Below are 25,306 nucleotides of genomic sequence, written 5' to 3'. Positions count from 1 at the left end.
AGATTACAAAGAAAAACGGAACGATCAATTATTTAGAAACGTTAAGTGGCTGAACGAAAATTAGCAAAAGAAATAAAATGACAAAAATGTGGTTGTCGTGTGAAAACTCTGGTTTAGCGGCTCTCCAAGTCTACATGCTCGCCACTAGTCCATGCTGTTTGGCGGGTAAATGAAAACAAAGAATGCAAATGGACCTTTTCCAAATTTGTGAAGTGTTTCTTACTATAATAGCATTTATCATGTATGCCCCCTGTTGATGCATTGAAGTTTGTTTGCATCAAGATGTAACCTTTTCCTTTGTGCAGATGTGAGGCCAGAGCCAGCCATCGTAACAAAAAGATATACAAGTTTTTCTTGTTCTGTTGTTTGCCCGTCATCAACAATCTCAATATCATTGCTAGGATTATAATGAGATGTGTTACTTTTATTCCTGCGACCTGCAAGATATTGGAATGATGCATGACTTGCAAAATGCAACTGTATTACAAGGAAACCTTCGCTTCTCCCATTTATTAACAATTAGGGTTTACCAGCAATGTTTCATTTTCAACTTGTCCTTACTTGTTGAGTTTTTGTTTCTGTAAATGCTTTTCGTAACTCATTTTTTATTTTTCATTTAGATAAACAGCATCCCTCTTGATTGGAGAAACAACCGATGTCGGCCGTGTTACGGGTCTCTTCTTCTCCTTTCTTGAAATCCCCTATGTCCTCGTGTATGCCCATGCGAGTGTGGGTGTATTCACGAGGACGCGGGATGCCCTTTCTCCAATCTCGCCTGGCCGATTCAACTATTCTGTAGATGGATGGATCACTTGTGGATGCCTGGCCGTACTTCCCAGACTAGAAGGTAGGAAACACCTTCATCTCTATTCTTCCTTTTTGACTATTTGTTGGCATTTGATTATCGTCAGTTAGGTAGTAAGCTATGATATTCCTGAGCTAGGCGGTTGACTGTTTTCTCTTGCCGTTTTTGTTTTACTCGGTTAGGGTCCATTAAATAACCAATGGAAGGGTTGCTCAATTGTAGAGAACAACTGCAGCTCAGGCTTGTTTGTACCTCACAACTTGTCTGTGGGTAAACAATCCAATTCGAAAACTTTAAAGCTTCAAGCAAAATACAGCTAGAAATTTTTACGACCAAGAGAGACCTGGGACCTGCCGCCACACGGGTACCTCTTCGTTATCTCACTGCCAAAAATGTCAGGGCATCAAGGAGTTACGAAAGCGAAATAGGCCGTTGTGTTTTCACATTGTGTAGCGTTTATTTCTACATAATTTTGTGATTCGGATTTGGCGCTTTTATGGTTATAGGCGGTAATATCAATAAATAATCCGTTGGCGTACATTTTCTCTCCCGCACTCTTGTAGAAATATTGAAATGTCGACGGGTTGTTCGTGCGCACAAAATGATTCAGCATCTTTTCCAGTTTTACACAACAAAGTGAATCAACTCGTTTCAGGCCCAGTTACGCGGAATCATTGGTACTATAGCTACCGTATTCCCGAGGGGCTGTAATCCTTTCTCCGCACAACCCCGAATGTAATAGGTTTTAAATACCTCGTCATCCTTCCCCCGCAAACGAAATTGAATCAAGCGCAGTTGGGTAAACACATAGAACGCAAATGCTTTGAAAAAAAAGAAAAAAAGGGTCTCCAACTTTCTCTGCTTTGTGTTTCACTTCTGCTGGATTCCTGCGTTGATTTGACGATTCCGAGTATTAGTAGTAGATCCTCCTCCCTATCTATGTTAATGCATATGCAGATTGTGTTCAGCATGTGAAAGTTCCACACGTTCATCCACCGGGGTCATTCCTTCCTTTTCCAGCTAGCTCCGTGATGGGCCTTACGGTGTGCCATGCGACACGCTTGAAATATTCGAAATAACTAAGGAGAGAATACGAGACAGATACCAAATACATACTCTAGTAGCTAGTTGAGCCCCCGTGACTGAGCAGCAGGGAAATCCCGCCATGATCCACTCATTTCCGAAATAAATTGAAAAATACAAAATAGGGACTGAAAATACCAAAGACTCTGTCTCTCGGCACGCGTAACAGAGTTGACGGAAAGTAAGTTTTCACGGTACGTACGTACAGTACACGAGTAAATATTAAACAAAGGAGACATTTCAAATTTCGTATCGGATCGTCGACACGACAGAGTCGAACATCACAAATGTTTGAGCTGGAAATGTAATTTCAAACCAGAGTTGTTAACGTTTCAAATGGAGCGGCGATCTGTCTTGTTGTAACTTATCGCCCTACATTTAAAACGTGATATGTTTGATCTAAGATATGCGTCATTAAGACTCGTCTCTTTATCGGAAAAGAGATTAAATAGAATTGGGGAGTCTGCGCGGAGATGCAGATGCTACACGTAATTTGTAGATCTGTCGGGGCTGTCAAGTTCACAAAAGGATCGTCCTTACAAGCCATCGATTTTTTAAAGCAAATGAGTTTCAAGTTTTCTTCCGATTTGCCGTAGACATGCGAATGTTTTCACTTTATTTTATACCCTTCGATTTATAGGCTACTTGTTCCCTTTGCTAATGTTTGATGACTGAAATTGATTTGAATTTCTATTCAATTTCTATTCGAATCGAATTTGAAATTGGACAATCAGTTCTACGATGTGTGCGGGCGGCAACCAGCCAATCATAGGCTGATTTTATTAAAGATCTACATATGTAGTATCAAAAGACTTTTTCTTTTCTTTTTTTCTCTTTTCTTTTTTTCTCTTTTCTTTTTATGTTATGGAGTTCATATACAGATGCACTCAGTGCCTAGCCTAGCAAGTATTGGGTGGCATAGTTAGCCGATAGAATCTTGACATCCCAACAAGTGAAACACAGCAATTGCACGCCACACGCAGACGTCCCGGGAGATTAGGTTGCTTATCACCCAATAGAGGAAACTGGGGAGGGCGGTGGTTGGTGGTGGTGGTGGTGTTTTTCTTCCTAGGCGTCTTATTTTCAGTCTCTTCTGTGTCTCCACGGTGATTTAAATCAAAAAAAGGCTGAGAAAGATTCCGATAGAAAATCTCGGCATTGGAATAGAAACTGAGAACAAAGTTGTAATTCAACGTCTCTTATTTCTTTATACGCGACTGCTGGTTCTCTCTCCCCTCTCCTTCGCTTCGTTTCTTCCTCCCTTGACAGTTGAAATCCCGAAAAATAGGAAAGACAAACTTCTCCTCGGTGTCCTATTATATGGTTCTTTGTTGCGAATAAGTCTTCGCCAACTATATAGGGTTTTCCGCCGCAAGTTCCAGTCGCCAGTTTGACTACTCCAAACAGCGGATTGTTTCTCTTCGGCCTTTTTTTTTCTTTCTCTCTTTCATGGTAAATTACTCCGGCCAAGCGATTCCATATAAAATAGTTCTTTACACACGAAAGATGGTAGCTATACAATAATTACGGTACCGAGGTTCCGTATAGAGACGCTCAAAAATCTATGTAACCAAATCATCTTCACATGGTTGAATCGGCTTATAGACTTATTCTCTCTCTTTCTTCTGTATTTAGTCCCAGACTACTTTGAATGTGTATACAGCGACGAGAGACAAGCCTCAAAATAGCGGAGCAAAGAAATCAATATCGCGCTTACAGAAAAGATGCCATAGTCTATGTACTGTGGATAGCGTTCATCCTTAATCGGATATAGTGGTTGGCATAACACGTGTAGTAATGTGGGACCCATTCTCGACCTTAACCTGCGATGTGCATACGAGGTGTATTTTTGGAATTTTTCGTTGATAAAAGACGATGTAGCTCGTCTGACATGGGTGATTCTGTCGAGATAGTTGCGCGTTAGGGTTGTTCCGCTTAGAAGGAAACCCGCCAAAAAAAAAGAGAAAAACCGGCACGGGTTTATTGGCGCTGATTCGATTGCCCGTTTCTTTTGTATGCCGCCACCGCCGACTACTTTATAAGTCGGTCCTCTCAGGTTGGGGGAGGACCTCTGAAGCTCCAAGAACCGTATTGGAATATTCATGGCGTCTTGCATCATATTCATCTCGAGGTTCGTCATGCACAGGCCAATTTCCTCCATCTCAACATCTTAGCCTTCACTCCTTTCCCCCGTTTTTGACATGGCGAAGCTATAGAGAAGAAGAAAAGAAGAAGAAATAAAGGACTCCTTTCACTTCTTCTTTGCTAATCAGATAGGATATGTCTTGACTTTTGCCCGAGCAACTTGAAAAGTAGTTTATACCTCTTTTAACGCATTGGTGGGGGGCTGGCCTTGCACGTTGCGTAAGTGAATGAGACAATCAAAGTCACGTTTCTTGTAGACTCTGCTTCTAATCGTTCGTTTTTTTTTGTTGTATACCAGCGAAGAAGATGAAACGGTATTTTTGTATTTAAAGACAAATGATGCAATTATCTACAAGCATTTGTTTATGGCCGGGGAGAGCGCTAGCCCGAAAGAAGGTCGAGTACAGTAGGATATACACGCGATCAAGACCGACGAAACTTGTTGTTTTCAATTCCGCCTGTATCGAACTGTGAAATCGAAATGCCATCAGCCTCCCTTCAGAGACTTGAGACCCCCCCCCCCCCCCCCCCATACGGCCCGCCAACTTTGAATAGCAGCCAATGACATTTTCGGATTTCAGCCCCGTTAGTCTCGATGAGCTCTCGAGAGCAGCTCGCCTATAGGATTTGTCGGCCCCACCAGAGAGTCGTGACAAATGTGATCCAGTCTAAATGCAAGTAGGAAAAAAAAAAACAAAAAATACTGACTCAGGGAGCTTTGAACAGACAGACGTCGCACATAAATATATTAAGTCTCTGTCTGAATTTCTGCCTTATCGCATAGAAACCAGTTTGAAATGCAGATATTGTGCGACGTATGACAAGTCAACCAGATGGGATTCGTCGCCAATCAAGTTTAAATCAGAATGAAATGTTTTAATGGGAATAATTTAAACCCGAAGTAGACTGAGTAGAAGTAGAATTGAGCGAGTTTGAAATTTTTGGCGGGATTGAGCTTTTGAATCCAACTGAGGATAACTAATAGGTAATTGCATAACTTTCCATCCGAGCGGAGTGGTGGTGGTGGTGGCGAGAGAGTGGCGACGTGTGTCTTTTTTCATTTGATTGACTTTTGATTATCACGATAATTATATTTGTATGTGTTTGTGTGTGTGGTTTTTCCTTTGATTTGGCGACCGTGCCGAAAGGGCGCGCCGTGACGTGAAATCCAGATCGGGCGCTGGGAGACTGATGAGACAAGAGAGAAACGGGAGAGTGCACGGACGAAGGAGTGGGCGGGACACGGGAAAACTCGTGACTCTGGGCCGAGAGAGCCACAGCAATTAGTGGATGAAAATTGGCCGCCAGAGGGGCGATGGGGATTATTCGGACCCAGAGTGCTGAGAAATTCTCTCTCTCTGATTCAATTGCAACAGCCAAGCGGAAAACGACCGGGACAAAAAGAAAGAGGAAAAAATGGGAGATAAGAGAGAGAGAAAAAAAAAGGAGAAAGTCAAGACAGAGACTGAACGCGTCACTATATAGAAGGAAAAAGGAGAAGAAATGAACCAAGAGCGAGGATGCACAATAATCGGTTTGCTACAATAGAAAGAGGAAAAAGAGAGAGAACGGGAGTTTATCCAGCACGTCAAAAGCGAGTGCCGTCTGTGTGAGTCTGGCCCGGCTTCCCAGCCAGTCGAGAGTCTATCCCCTGGCCGCAAACCGTTGACCTTTTGCCGACCCCAATCTTTTCTTCATTTTCCAACGCGTTTTTCTTTCTTTCTATCGCAATAGCCATTTCAAAACGAAGCGATCTCTCTTCTTTTTGGAAAAATAAAACTCGCTTCGAAAGCGGACCCACGATTATTGACTTTGCATACGTAATAGAATGTAGATTGCGTCAACTCTACGATGATGATGATGGTGGTGAAAAAGGATGCCACACACACACACACACACAAAAAGCCCCACGCAAACAACCGGATCATCAATGAAAAGATCAGACTTTATCGTGTTTTTTCCAAAAGGCCTTTGCGCAGCAGCACAAAAGAAGTAATCGTCGGTAAACTAATGTCCCTGCCGCCCATCAACCCGACGCAAATAAGGTAACTAATAAAGTGAAAACGACCGATAGATTGATTGATCGGAAATGCGGGGATAAAGAAAACTGAAGTCGCCATTTAGGAGGAGCCGCTTTTTGGGGGGGTCTTTTTGATTGTGATATTCGGGAAATCAACAAAGGGAAATGATGTAGAAGCCATCGAACCACATCTCGCAAGCCGCTCGACATCCTCACTCTCGCTCGCTAGCTGAGGGTGGATATGCCTTTAAACAATGGCGAGAGATCGAAGAGCGATGGGTTCATCTATGGCTGCGAAGCGAACACAAACAAGACAAAACGGAAGAAAAACGTCAAGGAGCAAGTCGACCGAGCCAGCGGCCTCTATATACAAGTATAGATGGCTTGGTGCTCTTATTCCAACACTAGAAAAAAACAAACCGAATCAGAAAAGTTACATCCAAGAGCCGGTGGTACCCCATCCGCTCCACGTCTTGCGCAAGAGGGCGGAACCAGGAACCCTTCAACCCTCACCAGCTTCTTTTTTTTTTTTTGTTTTTTTTTTTTGCTTCCACCACTCGGAAGTTGATCGTAAAACTTCGGCGTGTGTCGAAAAACCCGAGAGCCACTAGCCCGACGCTTGCTACTTTTACGTACTAAACTATATATACGTATATGGTGTTTTTCTTGTTTCTCTGGTAGTCTCGAAACACTTTGTGTATAGGAATGGGGTGACTGGAACCTCTGCCTTTTTGCTATCGACAAGACGATTTGTTTTTCTGCTTTTTTTATTCGAAAGCTTCAGCCGCTGTGTATGGCTTTAAGTCTCGCAAGAGACAGGAAGAAGGATAAAGCGAAAGAGGAAGAATAAGAGATGGGAATAATGGCCAACATTCGATATCGATGTTTTTAACTTGGATGGTGGTGGTAGTAGTAGTAGGGACGGGGGGATGGGATATCTATGCGAATGGATCGGCGATGGATAAAGACAAAAGTGGAGCCAACAGTTGAACTAACGGCGGAAACCTTCTAGAGACGTATGTCCGCTCCATTGCGCCAAGTCTTTGTGAGAAAGCTCGTCGTGTGTCGTGCTGGCTGTGCTTGTGGCTACTGGCTGGCGAAAGGCGGCTCTGGCGATGCCATAAAGTTGGCCGAGTGAGTTTGACTTGAAACTCTAATGCAGTCAATGTTGTATAGTAGAAGGCGTTCCGTTATTCTCGTAAATATCTGGATATGGTGTCGCGCAATTTCGCTCGTAAACATCTGACCCACCAGACATCAAATCGTTTTTGTCCATCAAGATGGTCACACATAAAAATTGGTTGTGCAAATGAAATTCGAAACCAGTTTTGCAGCTTTTCAACCTTCTCCCATTGCGAAATGGAATGATATTAAGATTAAATCAAAAGATAATCGAGTTTCTTTTGCAGTTGCTAAAAATTTTTTTTAAGGGGTTTCCACTGCTTTTACCTGTCACTTATTGAGTGGAAATCAGAAAGTACCAAAGCTATTTTCGCCTTGCCATTTTTGGACTCGAGTTCCTTTCCCTGTGCCTTCTCTTTTCTCTATTTTATTTCTCTCTTTTTTTTTCTTTAATGGTATAATAGTAGTAGTCGCAAATACGCGCTAGTTTTCCTGGTTTATTCACCTCGTAAGTTTTGATTGATCATACTTAATCAAAGAAAACGGCGGTCGCCCACGGGAGACTTTTCTGATGCGGCAACTTTCTCTTCTTTTTTTCATGTCATTTTGATTTGATTTTTGGCATAACACTCGACCCTCTTGAAAGCAAGACTCTCCCCTTTTTTTTATTTCAGTTTTCTTTCATTACAGCTCAATTTCATTTCTTTGATTGGATAGCGCGTAGTCGTTTGATTTTGAGTTTTTTTTTCTATTACGAACGCGCCAAGAATGGGAGGTTTCCAATTTAGCTAATGGAGAGCAACCGATTGATGTGTACTGTCCATCGCGCATAACAGTAAATAAATAAATTGAAGAAACTTGTTCCGTAGTTAAATTAACTGATATATTTCGTGTAATTTAGAAAAAAGTTGTTTTCAACTTGTTTGTGGGCTTGGCAATTACCCGAACAGAAACCACTATGCAAGCAAGCCAAACCGCTGTTGCAATACGTAAAATATGGGTCAAAATCTTTGACATTGTGCTGGTAAAGAAAACAAGTTCCCTTTCTTGACATTTTCGCCCCAACAGGACACCCTTCTTTTTTCTTTTTTAAATTTCCAAATCTGAACCGAATGCAAACAAGCGCCAATTAAAGAAAATTTTCAGAACAGTTTCCAAGTACAATTTCAATTTTTGTAGAATATCGTTCTCAATTGCGACTCATTTCATCGCGTTATTTTGCATAAAGTGTCAAGGCCTTTAAGGAGGAGGGAAATTTATGGTATTGCGTCAATATTTGTTGATTCAATGGTCTGCAGAATACTAAGGCCCTTTGTTGGACACTGTCTCTGTCCTTCCTTTTTATTTTATTTCACATTTTATTTTCTAAATATATATATATATATATATATGTGGCGTTAAAAAATAGCAGACCGTGACTGGGCATCTTGTTATTTCGACATCGTCATCGTCGCCCACGAGATTAAGGTTATGAAGCGTAAACTATCATCCACCACCTGACGCCATAAAATTTTTTTTTTTTTTGCGTGACCGCGTGATTTGTTAGCTTTTTGATCGTGTGACGGTATTAGACCACCGCTTTCCCTTCACTTTCACCGTCTCTATTTCACATCCCCTCTGTAAATTCGACATTGATCTTAGTTACATAACGGTGGATAGCGCAAAGTTAAGAAGCCAAGGATCGGTAAACCACAGCCATGACGAAGCAAGATCGTAAAAACCGCTCAAAGTAAACCGTCTTTCATTTAGAAGATTTGTTTTTTCTCTTCTTGTCATCATCCGACGACATAAAGTCCTATATGGTGATTCAAATAACCATCTACTCTGCACAGGGAAAACCGTTGCAAACCGTTGCAAACCGTTGAGCCAATGTAGTCTTTCGTTTTTTATTTCGTTGTCGGAAAACCTATTGCCTATCTATTTTTTGATGAAAACAAAGCGCGCTAGATAGTAAAAAGGTATGACGTTTGTTGTTGCCAATGTAGTGGTCGTATGTTGCAGGTACTATCATGTGAAATGTGCTGTCAAGTAAGTGTAATAAGACCGACATCGTCAGGGATAGTAAACAAGAGAAAGGAGAATGCGGCTGAATCGTTACGTCTCGCAAATTTACCCTTAGATATTTGGAAATGTTAGAGCAATTTTGGCGAAAAGTGACTTGGTGTGGTTACGGTTTTGAACCAACGAAATTTACGGATAGAACTTAATTTAGGAAACAAAATCTCATATTATTTGCGCTCGTGTACTGGTTGCGGTTGGCATCGCGGTACGTTCTACATAATTAATACAATACCGTATAGCCCTGTAGCCCACAATCACTATAGTAACAAAAAACGTCTTCTCTTATATTAGCAATCTCTACTCCTAAATTGCACCCATTTTTCACATTCACATCGCGACTACAGCAGCCAATCTTTTTCATTTGAACGGACACTCGTCGACATCTAGCGAGAAAATACGGGACTTTGTGCTTTTTTTCAATTTCGAAAAAATAAAGTGGAGGACAAATTCATTTGGATGGACTCCCGATTACAATTTTTGCTAGCAATGTAGAAATAAAATAGCCGCGGTCTCATGATTATAACTGGACACAATAATAAAAAAAAAGCACAGAAAGCTTTCCGCTGCGTTAATCACCGACATACATGGCGTATTCTGATTGAAGGCGAAGTAGGGCGTTCGCGTATCTCGCTAACGAACCTAATCAAGTACTTTCAGTCGTGTGTAAAACGACCGCTAGCCTTTGCTGCATCCATATAAAGCTGAAATAACTCACTTTCGGCCTATCGCGATTATGGAGAGAGAACGACGTGATTGGCGGTTGAAAGGGAAAGACACGAATTAACGAGCGTAAGGGCCGAAAAGATTTCCCCTTTTTTGGAAACATTTTCAGTTTTTTGGAACGTGCTCATTTTCGATCCTTTTTTTACCCTTTCACTTCCGGCAGTGATGAATTTTGCCTCTTGTGCTCGCACTTGTAACTCACAGCCATCATGCGGTTTGGCTCATTCCAATAACGTCACGATCGGACGACCGAAAGAACAATCGATTGATCCCGAAAGGAAAGTCGTGCAGATAAAAACGCTCTGTTGTATCCTGTTAACTGGGAGAAACTAAATAATAATTGCCCTGTGAATGGGAATTGTTGCCGCCAATATGCCCTATAGCTGGAAAGTTTACATGGTATAATGGGTAATATTTTTGCGAACTAGTTCACTTCATAACGGTTCGGTACTGCATTGAGAATCAGTCCAGTCTCGAAGCTCTAGCGATTTCTCCTGTCATACGATTGAATGGTTAAAGCTTAACAGGAAATCAATCAACCTGAAGGAGAGAGCTGGGATGATTGAGAGAGGACCCGATGTATTTTCATACGTATAGGGGTCTTAAAAAAAAACTGTCGTCTCGTCCGATTTTTATCTATGTCATCTAGCCTGTCGACTAGCTCATGGAAATTGGCACTTTTTTTCTGCGATGAAGCATCGTTCCACTTCAATGTTTCGGCAGGGCAAACTAGCAGTGATTTTTTATTGTCTCCCCTTACCCTCGGAAAGCGATAGAAAAGATGAGCGATAAAACCAGGACAAAATATAAATAAATGCATACACAAAAAAAATACAAGAAAACGCCGAATAACAAGTTTCGTACATATTAATATACGGTCAATATAAAATGCCAAAGACGCGCGCGGCGCTGCACGTTTCATTTACATTTTCGCTGGCTCGGTCGTTTTCGGGGTGATGGTCTAGTGGTTGATGTAATGGTAATCAGATTATCTCGTGTTTTCTTGGAGGTGAGCCTAAACCTTGTAAAGGAGTCAAGTAGACCGATCGGAGCCTTCATTTTTCCATTCTTTTTTCTTTCTCGCCCTACATGTATGTGTATATACCGGCACTGTCATCCTCTATTGACTTTCTTCGCCCCCCATCTTTTGTATTTGTTTACCATTACACCCCAGCGAGTAGTATTTGGCTAGCCGCCAAGGGAGTAGAATAAAAACTAAACTTCTTTTTGCGTCTTTTTTTTGTTCCCTTCCGCCCCAACGAACCACTGAGACTATACCTCACAATCAATTGTCACGGAATCACAACAATCAGCCGTCACTGAATTTTTGTCCTTTTTTTTTATTGCACACGTCACTGAAACCAAGACACATTACTATAATTTATTTCTGAAGCTCTTTCTGGGTGTGGTGTAGTGCAAGGAAGGTGTGGCCATGCGTGGGTTATGTAATCTAATTCCATTCAAAGTGTGCTTGATGTTTCTCATTGTATGCAAATGAATTCCACCTTTGGATTTATTGACGCATATTCATCACATTCAAGAAATCTGACTTTGATCTCAAACTTTATTTTGGCTACTTTCAATTTCACGCACTGATTCCCCCGGGAAATTTAAAAATAATTTTAGCCCGAAAAATAGATTGGGCAACTTGAACGAGATCATTTGTGAGAGTTCGGCGACATGAAAGAACGGCCGTAGAAAATGAACCGAATGAAAGACGGAAAAAAAAAGAGGGACGACGCTGAATAGAAGCAACAAACTCGAAAATGTTACTTAATCTCACAATTTGAATTTTACTTCCTGTTCAAATTCAGCTCTACATAGAGTAAAGGCCAAAGACTATATGGGCGTGCGCATATAGTTTCAAGCTTCAAGAAGATAGTCCAAAAAAAGGAGCCGAGCCCATAGAGTCTCTGACAAAGTGACGGAGTTTCAATCCACTTTGTGGATCCCCCCTCTCTCCTCAACCGACTTTGAAATGACGATGGAACGAGAAGACACGAGTCTCTGGACCGTCTTAATAAGTCAATTAACTTTACATAAAGTCATGAGTCGCAAAATCGTTCACGCGCAGACCGGGTCGTGATTAGCCTATGGCACTTTCGATTACCGACGAGTGACGAACTGTCAACGAGAAAAAGAAAAAATCTTTTGGGTGGGAGGACTTTCTCATTTTCGGATGCTACTACATTTTTCTTTAGATTTCAACCATTGGACGGGAGCCAAGCGTTGAAAACTTAAAATTTAAAATCATAAATTCTTATAGGTCATTTCCATGTTAAACTGAGTTTGGTGCATAACTTCGCTAATAAAGCCAAGGCAGCCGGATATAGATGCGTATAAAACTAGGAAATGGGTTTTTCTACCAAATGTGGCCATCCATCCTCTTGCTGGATGGATGTGGCCCAGACGTCTAGAACCGTGAAGACGGATGAACAGATGGACATTGACCGAACCTAAAATCACGGATGTTGTAAGTTTCCTGTCTTACTTTATCCTCAATGAACTCGCAACTCATTCCTTTGTCTTTTCTTTCTCCCGACTAATTCCGTCAATCAGAAAAGCCTCACGTTAGAGGAATCTACTTTCAACATTTCCTTCCTCGCCATTTTTTTCAAAAGCAGCAAATAGGAAAAAGCCTACCCATAGTTCCATACAAGACCGTCTTCCTAAACGTTTACGTGACTTGAATCGCTCAATCAGTCGGCAGCAGAAATGAGCATCCGGCAGTCATCGGGGGGCGTATGTAGCCGCATCGACATTCAAAAGCTTGTTGTTGGCTTAGCTGTCCGTTCCGTAGCGATAGACAGAGAGGAATATAGAAAAAAAAAACTACAGATACAAACCAATGGTTAATAACGACGGTCATTGGCTCGGGACGAATGGGGTAGATGATGAAGATTTATGGTCACGAAACATGTTCACTTTTGTACGACCTCTCATACGCTCATGCGCCAACAGGCCTCGGGTGCTCAATCAGAAGAACACCATATAGCCGGACGGTAGCGCGCTCGGGGTGGAAATCCTCGACTGGGCCAGTTGCACGTGACTGTTGATCCTGTGTGGAGGTGACTTCCTTCGTCTGTGATCCACATTCTTTCACACACAGGACCAAACAGACAGAAATACACGATTGGTAAACAAACAAACTTGAGCGCAAAAGAAAAAGAAATAACAAACGGAGGAGAAAAATTGATAACGAGAGAATAGAAAAACAAAAACTGCGCTAAATTTTCCCGTGTGATTTCCCAGCGCCTTGGATGGTTCAATGTTGAGAGAAAAATGCCGGAAGAGCGCTATTACAATCCGCTCGACTGCCGGACAAGATCCGCAGCCATCACTGCCTTCGTCGTCGTTTATCTTCTGTTCGCCACCGTCCAGCCTTCTGGTGGATTGCCCCCAGTCATCAAAATCGGCAAGTTTTATTGCTTTCGACCACTTGTGTGCCGAAAGCAGAAGAACTGAACAAGCAATTTTTTAATTAATGTTGTATGTCGTATAACGAGAGTAATAGGGGGCTTGATTCAAGAAAAGCAATAATCCCCCTTAATTGCAGGGCTATTACTGTTGATTCCAATAACAAAGATTTAAAAGAAAACGGTTGTTATTATGTCCATTCGTCACCCTGTTTTGACCATGCATAATGCTGGCTAGAGACCAAATCAACTGCGTTCCCTATGCACCGATCTGCATTCGTCGATTAATTCAATCGAATAACGAACCAAGGGCACAGCGAATGCGACGTTTTTCATTTGCGACCTATCCATCGAAAAAGAAGTTGTCGTTGGAGTGATGTCCGCTCCTCATCCATCTTTTTTTTTTCTTCTGGATAGTTGATTTTCTTTGTTTTCTCTTTTTCTCTGTCAAGAGTTTTCTGGTCGATCGGAATGTTTTGTTATAAAAGCTTTTTTTTTTTTTTTTGGTTCGCCCCATCCAATCTCCATCCGTTCTATTCAATATGTCCCGACAGGAATCAACTCAACGTCGCATCCTCTGGCTCAATGTCAATATGCGATATATATCTGCGAGGATGATTCGCCTTCGTAAGATTCTCAGACATCATGTCGATATGAGCGTCAAACCTCCATCAATAAGTTCCCAATAGTGAACAGGGTGTACAAGGAAACAAAGTAAGATGGGAAAAATAAGGTATTAAACAAAAACCCTTCTTGATTATCGTGAGGAAATTGGGCATCGAGCAAGTCACGTCTGCCTGCGATTTGAAAGTCCATAAATCATCCACAGAATTGAGAATTCACCATCGTAAAAATAATTTTAAAAAAATGCTTGGAGCTCAGGAAACTTTTTGCTTTATCTCTCTTAAAGTTTCCGCTTCCAAGACTTTACGGGACCCATATGTCAGGCTACTAATTTGCGAAACAGTTTAATATAGAAACTGAAGCAGCTGTAGATATCTGTAATCAAATTTGGAAAATTTATCGATAGAGTAGTTGATTTTCAAAGAAGCACTTCCTTCAGCTCGTTACTTATTTTTAGCTGTGGGAAATATATGCTCTATAGAGAACTGAGAAAAAAGGAATTAAAAAACTAATTAATCCAAGCGGTGGTAAGAATAGAAGAGAAAATCGACCAAAGCGATGCAAATCTAGTTATGCTTTGCCAATATTGCAATATCTAATTTTATCGTATAATTCGGTTTTATTCGATTCATTTAAATTTATTTGATTTATTTTCTTACCCAATCATTTTATTGAATATATATTTTTTAAAGACAAACTTGATAAAAAAACGAGTAGACATTTTCGACTCATTTTCGTGATCTGGCAAGTTATGTAAAACCGCGCCATCTCAGATTGCAGACTACAATTTAGCGACCACACATGGGATGTAACTTTTCATTTTTTAAATTTTTAGTTTGATAAAATACTAAAAACCATCAATAAAAGGAATGGAAATAGTATGTGCACTTCACAGCTAACATTTTACTATTTTGGCAGGTATGTTTTTTCTTAATTTTGTAAACTTGTGTGAATTTTTTTGTGTAAAAAGCTGGCAGAAGCAGACATAGACATAGCTTTCTTTCTTATCAGAATCAGGTTGAGGCCACCATGGCATAATTACAAGAAAAATTAGAAGAAAATGATGAAGGCATAATTTCAGGCATAGTTTTCTTGTTTAACATCATCCATGATGTGAAAAAATCACTTAGTGGTTTTCGTTGGTGAAGCAACTCAGACATTAACAACTACTTGTTTTTTTCAATACGTTGAGTTTGAGTACTAGGAATTTATTTATTTAGTTTTTAGTTAGTTTGAAAACTATAGATAAAACTGAATAATAGACAGAGTAATCTCTAGTTCATTATCTTGTTTGAGACAAAACAAAATTCAACAATTATTTAATTTTTTTTTTCGAAAAACCAAATTATTTAATTTAGTTTTATGAAATTTTTTAACTAACTTGAACGCTACAAAACATCGTCATACGTTGATGGTGTCCAAACCATCTAATTGGAAGTAGCCGTCAAGTTCCAAGAATTAATCGAGCTCGCGTGCTTTCTAAATAAGAGCCAGACAACAGCAATAACAATGGGGAACAAAGTCAAATGTATCATTAATTTAATATGAGCCGCTTTACAAGCCGTCTCGAAATCTAATGGGAGGTCGGACTAAAAATAGAGCGAAATAGAGGCTCAACAATGCGGCATGAATGGGCTTGAGCTAGTTACAGTAGTTAATATGTGGGTGAGCACGTTCCAAAAGGCTAGAGCATCTCTCGGAGACAAAGCCGTCCCTTATTTTGATTGGGCAACCACCGCGAGGAAGACGGCCATCATTTGGACGTGAGCTCTCCTTTATTTTCTGGTCTTTTGCCGTCTTCCCTCTTCCTTGTCAGACTCCAAGGCATATATTCTTATAGTATAGTCTTCCGCCTTGTGGGGGCTGCAATCACCCTCCAACTCTTATCGCGATGACTGAACGGTCATCGGATCAACACGCCCCATTTTCGACATCAGAACAAACGCCTGCGTCTTTAGTTATGTACTGGTCGCCATTCTTTCCTATCTCCACTTTGAAGCCTAAACCGTTTATAGTGCGCTCTTCTATTCTCGATTTCCTCCTCGGCTATTGTCAATCCTGTCCGTCGTTCTTTCTTCCCCATTTTCTTTTTCAATCTCTTTCAATTTCCCATTTGTCTGGCGATCGATCAACAAGCAATCAATCGTCCATGATTCGAGGTATTTATGCTCAGTAGCCTACGAACCTACCATCGCGTGTAGGCGAAAAAAGATGTGGAATTGAAGAGCAGCAATAATTAGGATATCATTCAGTTCCAGCATCGAATTGTTTTTTTTTATAAACGTAGACATTCTATCGACTTTTATGTCTAGCTCTTTTATTTTTTCCCCGTCTCCAAGATTCATTTCTTGTTTTTCCATCCGCACCGTCTGGTCAGTGATATAACTCGCAAAAGATGGCAGGCAAAACTTAAATCCACTGCGCTTACGTCACTGTCATACTCCAAGTGCGGTCCTTACTTTTGAGATATATGTCTAGTAATATAGCCAGAAAACCTATTTGCGATAAAACTAGCTTGCCAGTTTTTATGAGTTGCAAAGTGTACAGCATCAGGAAACTAAAGTTCGTGTCGTAAAGAAACGAGAAGAAATAATCCGGTGATATGTTGCTGTTCCAACGGACATATCGGGCGTGTTATCGTCCACCCAAGAAGTTCAAGTTTTCTTTTCACAAAATCGTGGAAGACGCGGTGGGGTGTAAACGGGGTGCTATATTGATTTACTCGTTGTATGCTATATATACTGTGTGTAGTGTGTATATCTCAAGTGATTCCCTCACGGACACTGCTGACACCCCAATCGGTGTGCCTTGTATTTATAGGAGCCATTATGACCGAAGAGCAGCGTGGTAGCCAAACGGAGCAGCTTTTCAAGTACGCCGTAGAGAGAATAAATCGCGATCCGGAGTTGCTACCCAACACGACCCTGATCTACGACATCCACTACGTCGACCGCGAAGATAGCTGGCACGCATCGAAGAAAGGTACAAGTGTGTTGATGCTAAACCTGTCAAGTCAAAGTAGAAGTCTAGTGTGTAAAGTTGAATGGCTTTTACGTCAGCCATTTCATTATGCCTTCAACAAGAACGTTTACTGAATGGCTGTCAGCTACAGCCACGAGAGCTCACATTGATTTAACGACGGGAATTTTAGAACTCCTGTACGTTCTCCGTAATATTCAACGATTTTTAATCTCCGCCGACTAGTATACGGCGGTGGATGGTCTGGATCCTATAACAAAGACTTATTGAGAGTTGTGTTTAGTACAGTATAATCACCAGTCGAGACTGAACTTTTCAAACAAGATCTTGCCGAGCTGTTTCGTCAACTGAGGGCTTCACTGCCCTTCGCGTACCCTCCTGGCTTATTGTTCTAACAAGATTTTGAAAAAAAGTATTATGTGTCGGCTTGGGCCACGTATGGCCTCACTTTTTCATGAGCCAGCAAGAGTCTAAAAGAATATTACAGTCTGCTGCCGACAGAGTGTGCCGATCTGTCGTCATCAATGCCGCACTTGACGAGATTCCATCGGTCAGACGGTATGGCTCGTATGCACTCGATCGACATGGCAAAATCGACGCGTTGACGAAATGTCATTTCAAATAGAGGAATTCAAGGTGAAGGTTTTCTTCTGTTGTTGTTCTCTTCGACATTTGGCTGCTAACAGAAAGAAAATGACAAGGGGAAATACTCCAAGGGAAAAATAGATGTTAACAACCCTCAAGGGCCGGCGGTGAACTCTCGAGTCACTCGGTCTCCCGGATGGTAGCCCATCCACGACCTACTGCTGCTACTTTTCTTTCTTCTTTTTCCTCTTTCCTCTCCGGTCTTCGTATACGTTCCTAATCGAGAAATGGGTTAGAGCGACAAAAGGAACTGTTAATCACACCGTTCAGGAACGGTCACGATGCTTATCTAAAGCAAAACCGTGCAAATGGAAGAGAAGATGAGGGGGCAATCGATGTTTGTCAAATAGGAAGCCTTTATATGTACCGCGGGGGGAGAGGAATTGGGAATGCTAGCTGCAGCTTAGAAGTCATCCGTCATCTTATCCAGCAGCCGATCGCGTTCGAAGCAATAATCAGCTCCGTCGCACAATCTCCGCGGAATTTCCGGTCTGTCTCTCCGCCCATCTTCTTTCGGCTTCCCGATTCGCTTTTTCACATCCTCCTCCACCAGCGGAATTCGCACGTTATAATGCTTAGCGCCATAGTTCAGTTCTGCACTTATATATAGAAGTTGTGTGTATAAGTAATTTATATCACCCAGTCTTGTATACCCGTCCCAGCAGTCCCAGACAATGAGCGTGAGGAGATGGGAGTGTAATGGTGTACGTTCTTTGTCAGCCTATTTTCTCTTTCTTCCGCCTCCATTGCCGGTCTGCCCAAGAAATTCTTTGGTCTTCCGCGTATTATGATTTATCTTTTAGCGGCTTCCATTTTATCCGCATTGTTGGTGATTGATGACAAACCAATAAAAGCTGAGGCGCGGAAAAATTAATGCCCGACATACAAACGCCTCCATTGAGATGAAAGCCAAATTTCACCAGGCCTTGCTCATGAGCAAGCTTACAAAATACAGAGTAATCTTGTTTCGGAAGTCGGTTGACATTTTGGACCCTCGCTATTTATGGACGCAGTTCGTTAATTCTATACTCAACGGTCTATTTCTTCAGAAGTCGACGGATCGCGACCTCAATACAAACGCCGTCTGATTTACTCGGATTTATACAGGCCTAATCAAATTGCAAATTCTGTTAATTGCTGCTTGACATAGTTATAAAGATATGTACTAAAGACCAAGGCCCGCTGTAGTTCTCTAGACCTAGGTATATAGAGGAAAGAGGTCTCAATTAATGGTCAAAACATTTTTTTCTCCCTTTAGCCTGCTTACAAGTGCAACAAGGAGCGCACGCTATTTTCGGTCCGTCGGATCCGTATCTTGGAGCTCACGTCCAGTCAATCTGCGATGCGCTGGAGATTCCTCACCTTGAGGTGAATATAGTCATTCACCTTTAATTAAATCTACTTGTATATACGTATTATAAAAGAGATGTCTGTCTAAACGTAATTTTTGTTTGCTCGACGTTTCCATGGAAAATTCAAAAGGCCCGCTTAGATATGGACAGCGAATACAAACCTTATTCGATCAACGTGTATCCACCAATAGACATCATCAACAAAGCCTTCATGGACGTTATGTTCTTCCTCAATTGGACCAAAGTTGCCATCATTTATGAAGAAGACCAAGGTATGTATAGGTGGATAATCAATTTTCCGCCGTTTGTCATCGGTATTATTGTATCAATTAGCCTGGCGCAATCAATCTTAATATTACCGCAGTCCCTTACGACGCCGACGGTTCGTCTCGATACTTTTGTTGGCACGTATCGCAATCGATAGCTATTCCCTGGTATAATGAAATAAAGCCAAGGAACAATGAATTTCATGTTAGATACTTCTCTAGCAAATGTAAAGCAAATTTCACTGTAAAAATGCCGCCATCAAATTTTTATGGGGTCTTTCAAATCGGTTGTTGCGTTCATAAAATTGTGATGAGAAGCGAGAAACTATCCTGTGCGAATTTTTAGTGGGGAAAATCTACTTAAAAAAAAAACACCAGCCCTTTTAGAATCGCAGTAGATCATCCTCCCTCTCTTGGGTAATCGAACGACTAACCCAATCTACATAATATATACAATTTTGCGATGACAAGCGACAATAGAATTGGATTATCGATCCGTTCACGAAAAAAAAACTGCATTTGTTACAGTTTCTTGAATATATTTGGGGTTTCTTTCCTGCTCTCAAAACGATCTTGAAAAATATGTTTCTCAATCGACCTGTGAGAACTATGAAATTTTGACTTGTCTGTCTTATACTTTTTTGCCCCGACATTGTGTAAAGGGTTGGTGATGCTTCAGGATATGATCCGCGCGCCAATGGCCAAGCCCATGGAAATACTCCTTCGTCAGGCGTCTCCCGACACATACAAGGACGTGCTCAAGGAGGTCAAAGCCAAAGAATTCTACAATCTTGTAATCGACACCAGGCCGGAGAACATGAATTTCTTCCTCAAAGGGGTGAGTTCGGTTGCCATAGCTATATATCCAACGATCGTATCTAGCGTCTTATTGTTCGTGTTGGAGATCTTTTCTGGTTTTTCTCAAGTCGGATTGGAGAAAAAAAAAAAGAACTAAACTTAAACACTGAGAACAAACGAGAAGCGATGCGTTCCTGACGACCGACCCGTAATAAATATTTCGGCATCGATTCTCAATCCTTTAAACCCTCGTCCGGTCATATCCGGAACGTTGAGTCCGGGTGCGAGTGGGCGTTATCGCAATCCATTCATATGTCGTGGACTGGTGGTTGATCGATCAAGGCAATCGATTCTCTTTTCTTTCGTTCTTTCTTGCTTTTCTGACACCATGACAAAAAATCGCTTGAGGCCTTGTACAAACGTATTGTTGTTTGATTCGAGCCTATAAAAAAAAATTCCTTCTTTCACAACAGGTTCTTCAGCTTCAGATGAATGATTACAAGTACCACTACTTGTTTACGACTTTTGTAAGTGTTATAATTTGTTTTTCAAGTTCCGTCTCTCAAGTGGACGATGATATGAAAAGGAATTTGCATTTCAAAAGTCTGTTATCTGTTTGGAATGTGATTGACAGGACGTGGAAATATTCGACTTAGAGGCCTTCAAGTACAACTACGTCAACATAACGGCATTCCGAGCCGTCGACAGCGAATATTTCCGTGTGATGCAGACGCTCAAAGAGATGGAACGGGTTCAAATGCCCGGCTACAATACCTCGGTCATCAATCGAACTCGAATCCTTCAGGTTTCTTTCTAGAAAGATCTCATTCTCTTCAGCACTTCAAATATAAATAATTGACATTACTGTGGACAGATCGAGCCGGCCTTGTTTTACGATTCGGTCCACGTTTTCGCTCACGGACTGCAGGCGCTGGACCGCAGCTCTTCTCTTCGTCTGGCCAACATGTCGTGTGACGATGAAGTTCCATGGAGTGACGGCTCCTCTCTATTTAATTACATCAACGCAGTAAGTTTCGTTGCAGCGATTTAATTCTTTTATGTCTTGTATCTTTAAGTCTGCGTTTAGCTTTAACTCAAATGCCACACCAGTTTACCTAAGCCCGGTTTTTTAGTTTACCAAAATTGAAATAGAAATAACAAGCATAATAGTTGAAAAGGAGAATAGACGTGACACCAAACTATTGTTCGACTAGCAACTTTAGCAAAGTTGTCGCTGCTGCGTTGTTCATAATCGAATACGCCCACTAAGTGAACTTTTGTCTAGACTACTAGGAAGCCAGTTGATATATAATATTGTTCCAACACTATTGACTAAAACTACAGAACGTGATGTGAATCAGTGTAGGCGAAAAGCTGCACACACATCACGCCTAGCTGCCACAAAAGTAGAACGGAATCAATCATCGGTACAACCTGCTCTGTAACGCTGAAGGCCATGTTTTATTGACTGCGCCAGCGTCACCACATAACCGCGTTAACTAAAAATAAAAGTTGATACTAATAAATAAATCCCCTTTTCGCAGGTTGAATACAGGGGATTGACCGGTCCGGTGCAGTTCCGCGAGGGCCGCCGCACCAACTTCAAGTTTGATCTTCTAAAACTGAAATCCCACGCCCTCCTCAAAGTTGGCGAATGGACGCCTCGAACCGGAGTCAATCTCACCGACCCAGTGGCTTTCTTCGACGCTGGAACGATGAACGTCACTCTCGTTGTCACCACCAACTTGGTCAGTGGCACGAAATAATCGTTATTCTAGCTGGCATGGCCATCACTTGGATTTCGCTTTTCCCGTTATATTATTTCGCAACGTTTTCTTCCGCTTCACGCGACAGCTGATGAATCGTGTCGCCAAAAAGCTCTTCTTTATACCCCCCCCCCCCCCCTGTTCAATTATTATGTGTTTTCTCAATGTTGGCATGATTCCTAATGGCATGGCATCGCCGAAATATTTGCTGTGTTTTTCTTCACGGGAAACTGGACACACAGGAGCGGCCGTACGTCATGCTGAACCACGGTAAGAACTACACGGGCAATAACCGGTTCTACGGCTTCTCGATGGAATTGCTGGACGAGATCGCTCGCATCTCCAAGTTCAGTTACATCGTCGACATCAATCCGGATGGGGCCTATGGCGTCAAGAATCCCGTCACCGGCGAATGGAACGGCGTCGTTAAACAACTCATGTCACACGTTAGTTCCAACCCCATAACCGGTTTATTTTCACAGTTACACGTTTAGTTATATAGCTTTGTTAGTACTTGGATTGTCAGCAAAGACACTCGAGTTCAAGAGCCACGACGACGACAACTTAAAGGAAAAAAAAAAAAAAAACAAGGTAACAAACGACTTTCCGCGTTTCCGGCCATTATGGTTTTTGTAGTGCTTTCTTATATCTGCGCTTATTCACGTTAATAATCAGATGATGGAACAGCACACGCCAAAATCTCGCATGCCCACTTTAATGGTTTCATTAAGCTGCAGCATGAGTCTATGTAGTGGAGTCTGCTTTTGCATGTAGTCGTTAAGTATATTCGGCTGCTGAATATAGTCTTGCTGTGAGAAACTGCTTAATAGAATGCGCATTGCATAAATAGACATAAATTCCTTAGCTCATTATGAGACTATCAAACCTGAAACGCCGGTACAATTATCCCTGAAGGCACTTGAGTTTCCTTGTATAGTCTTCACTATACAGACACGTTGCTATACGCGTTCGTTTGTAGGAAGTGCCCTACGTATTGCTTGCATCTGGCTACAATCTGACTGACAATGAACGCTACGAAGGCTTCTGCGTTGAATTGATCAAAGAAATCGCTCACTTGGTGGGATTCAACTACACCATTCGGCTAGCGCCCGAAGCCAAGTACGGCATCTCTGATCCGAAAACGGGAGAATGGAACGGTATTGTGCGGGAGCTCATGGATCGGGTAACGGATTTTCCATTTTTCTATTCAATCAATTCCGACTTTGCAGTGCTTTTTTTTTAGAATGACGAGTCGATGATATGGTCGGATAAAAATCCTTTTATTTTACAATTCAAATAAGCGACTAATCACCTTGTTCTTTTGTACAGAAAGCAGACTTGGCGATTGGTAGCATGACGATCAATTATGCCCGAGAGAGTGTCATCGATTTCACGAAGCCTTTCATGAACCTCGGAATCAGCATCATGTTCAAGGTTTGTCCTTTTGACCAGTTTCAATTATTCATTTTTTTTTTTCTTTCTGGCACAACAAATGATTGAACGTGGTTGATTTCACTTTTGAAATTTCAAAGAAGCAAATCGACCGTGAAATTGCGAGCATGTACTGCGCCGTACAGATATCCAAGAAGGATAATGATTGATTTTCTCTATCCTTTATTATTAATAGGTTCCAACCAAGCCGCCAGCGCGTCTTTTCTCGTTCATGAAGCCGTTGACGTTGGACATTTGGCTCTACGTTTTAGTAGCCTATGCTTTGGTTTCCATCACCATGTTCCTAGTCAGTCGATTCTCACCCTACGAATGGCACAATCCATATCCGTGCGTCGCCGATCCCACCGTCATCCGCAATCAATTCAGTCTGGGCAACAGCTTCTGGTTCACTGTCGGCACGTAAGCACGCTGGGCTACTTTGCCTAATCTAATACATATGTTGAGTGCAATTAATATTCCGCTGATGGCCTGCCTTGTTATTCATTGTAGGTTGATGCAACAAGGTTCTGATCTCAATCCCAAGGTAAACAGGGGCAACGTAATTCGCTTCCGCATTAGTATAGCAGAGCGGCATTAGGTGATGTAGCTTTGATCTTGAAATTTTATCGACCATTGAATCGTGTAGGCGGCTTCAACGAGGATCGTGGGCAGCATCTGGTGGTTTTTCACGCTGATTATCATCTCGTCATACACCGCCAATCTAGCCGCCTTCCTCACCGTCGAGCGGATGGCCTCCCCAATTGAGTCGGCTCAGGATTTGGCCGAGCAAAGGGAGATCGCCTACGGGACCCTCGAGAGCGGATCGACCATGACATTTTTCCGAGTGGGTCATCGCTTACTACATCATGCAGGACTTGAATTTGAATGCGTTACATTTCATTACAGGATTCGAAAATTGAAACTTATCAAAAGATGTGGCGGTTCATGGAGAACAAAAAGCCATCGGTGTTCGTCTCAACCTACGACGAAGGCATCCGCAGAGTCCTGGATGGCAACTACGCATTCCTGATGGAATCGACAACGCTCGATTATTTTGTGCATCGAAATTGTAACCTTACTCAGATAGGGGGCTTACTCGACTCGAAATACTACGGCATCGCTACGCCTATCGGTAACATATTAAGAATTACGGTTCCCTACGGCATTATTTTTATTTTCCCCGGCTCGTTTCAGGATCTCCGTGGAGAGATAGGATTTCCTTGGCCATTCTCGAACTTCAAGAGAAGGGCGTCATCTACCAATTGTACAGCAAATGGTGGAAGAATAAAGAAGAGGTCTGCAACAAATTCCCGCAAGGCAAAGAAACCAAGACTACTTTGGGCGTCGACAGCATTGGTATATCTCAAAATATTTGCCGTGTCCAATACTATTCCTGTCGTTTTTTTCCCTTGAGTGAATGCGGCCAATTTTCAATCGTTTGCAGGTGGCGTTTTTGTTGTCCTGCTGTGCGGATTGGCCGTAGCTGTCCTTATCGCCATCATCGAATTCTGTTGGAATTCGAAGAAGAGTGCGGCCTACGAACAAGTGAGTTTCAAATAAAATAATCCCAGGAGAACCAAATTGATTTTCAATCCTGTTTATTAAACATGGAACAGCAATCGCTATGCTCAGAGATGGCCGAGGAGTTTTGTTTTGCCGTCCGCTGTCGAGGATCCGTCCAGCGTCCAGCTTTCAAAAGGAAATGCTCCCAGTGCGTCACTCACTGCTCGTACTTGAGAGAAATGGATTCTCATCACGTGCCGGTTCCCACAAACGGACTTTTAGCCGAAAGTACGTCATTTTGTTCCCGCTTAGTTCAGACGTTGATGAAACTTTGAGATTACGATTATCACAATTCTCTTTATGTGTCAGATTTCCGAGAAGATTTCAGCACCGAGTACCAAACCGAAGGACTGTCCAATAATACCGTCGTTTGAAGATATATTTCTGACTATTTGATCTATTTAAGATGATCTCAATTATCGGGTTTGAATAAACTGTTTTCCCTTATTACTGATGTGGCTTTGTAAAAAAGAAAAAAGGCCTTTTCTCTGAAACTTTTCTCTGAAA

At 41.8% G+C, this 25,306-nt stretch overlaps 1 protein-coding gene across 6 annotated transcripts; it reads left to right on the top strand.

Moving 5' to 3' along the window:
* Positions 1-626: 626 nt before the first annotated feature.
* LOC124195916 (glutamate receptor ionotropic, kainate 2-like) lies at positions 627-25,249 on the top strand. Of its 6 annotated transcripts, none has more exons than XM_046590589.1 (19): positions 627-847; positions 16,820-16,981; positions 18,882-18,991; positions 19,106-19,247; positions 19,904-20,079; positions 20,513-20,566; positions 20,674-20,844; positions 20,914-21,066; positions 21,584-21,787; positions 22,785-22,988; positions 23,135-23,239; positions 23,433-23,656; positions 23,747-23,780; positions 23,883-24,080; positions 24,143-24,368; positions 24,431-24,592; positions 24,681-24,781; positions 24,853-25,027; positions 25,109-25,249. In XM_046590589.1, the coding sequence occupies exons 2-19, from the start codon at positions 16,828-16,830 to the stop codon at positions 25,171-25,173; spliced, it is 2,658 nt and encodes an 885-aa protein (XP_046446545.1). In that variant the 5' UTR covers positions 627-847; positions 16,820-16,827; the 3' UTR covers positions 25,174-25,249. The 6 variants fall into 6 exon arrangements, with proteins under 6 accessions (XP_046446545.1, XP_046446543.1, XP_046446542.1 ...); XM_046590587.1 differs by lacking the exon at positions 627-847 and adding an exon at positions 12,972-13,374; XM_046590586.1 differs by lacking the exons at positions 627-847; positions 22,785-22,988 and adding exons at positions 12,974-13,374; positions 22,048-22,251.
* Positions 25,250-25,306: the final 57 nt, after the last annotated feature.

Source organism: Daphnia pulex, chromosome 6, assembly GCF_021134715.1.
Source record: "Daphnia pulex isolate KAP4 chromosome 6, ASM2113471v1".
Classification (NCBI taxonomy): domain Eukaryota; kingdom Metazoa; phylum Arthropoda; class Branchiopoda; order Diplostraca; family Daphniidae; genus Daphnia; species Daphnia pulex.
Note: the sequence above shows the minus strand (reverse complement) of the source record. Positions and strands in the feature narration are given on the sequence as shown.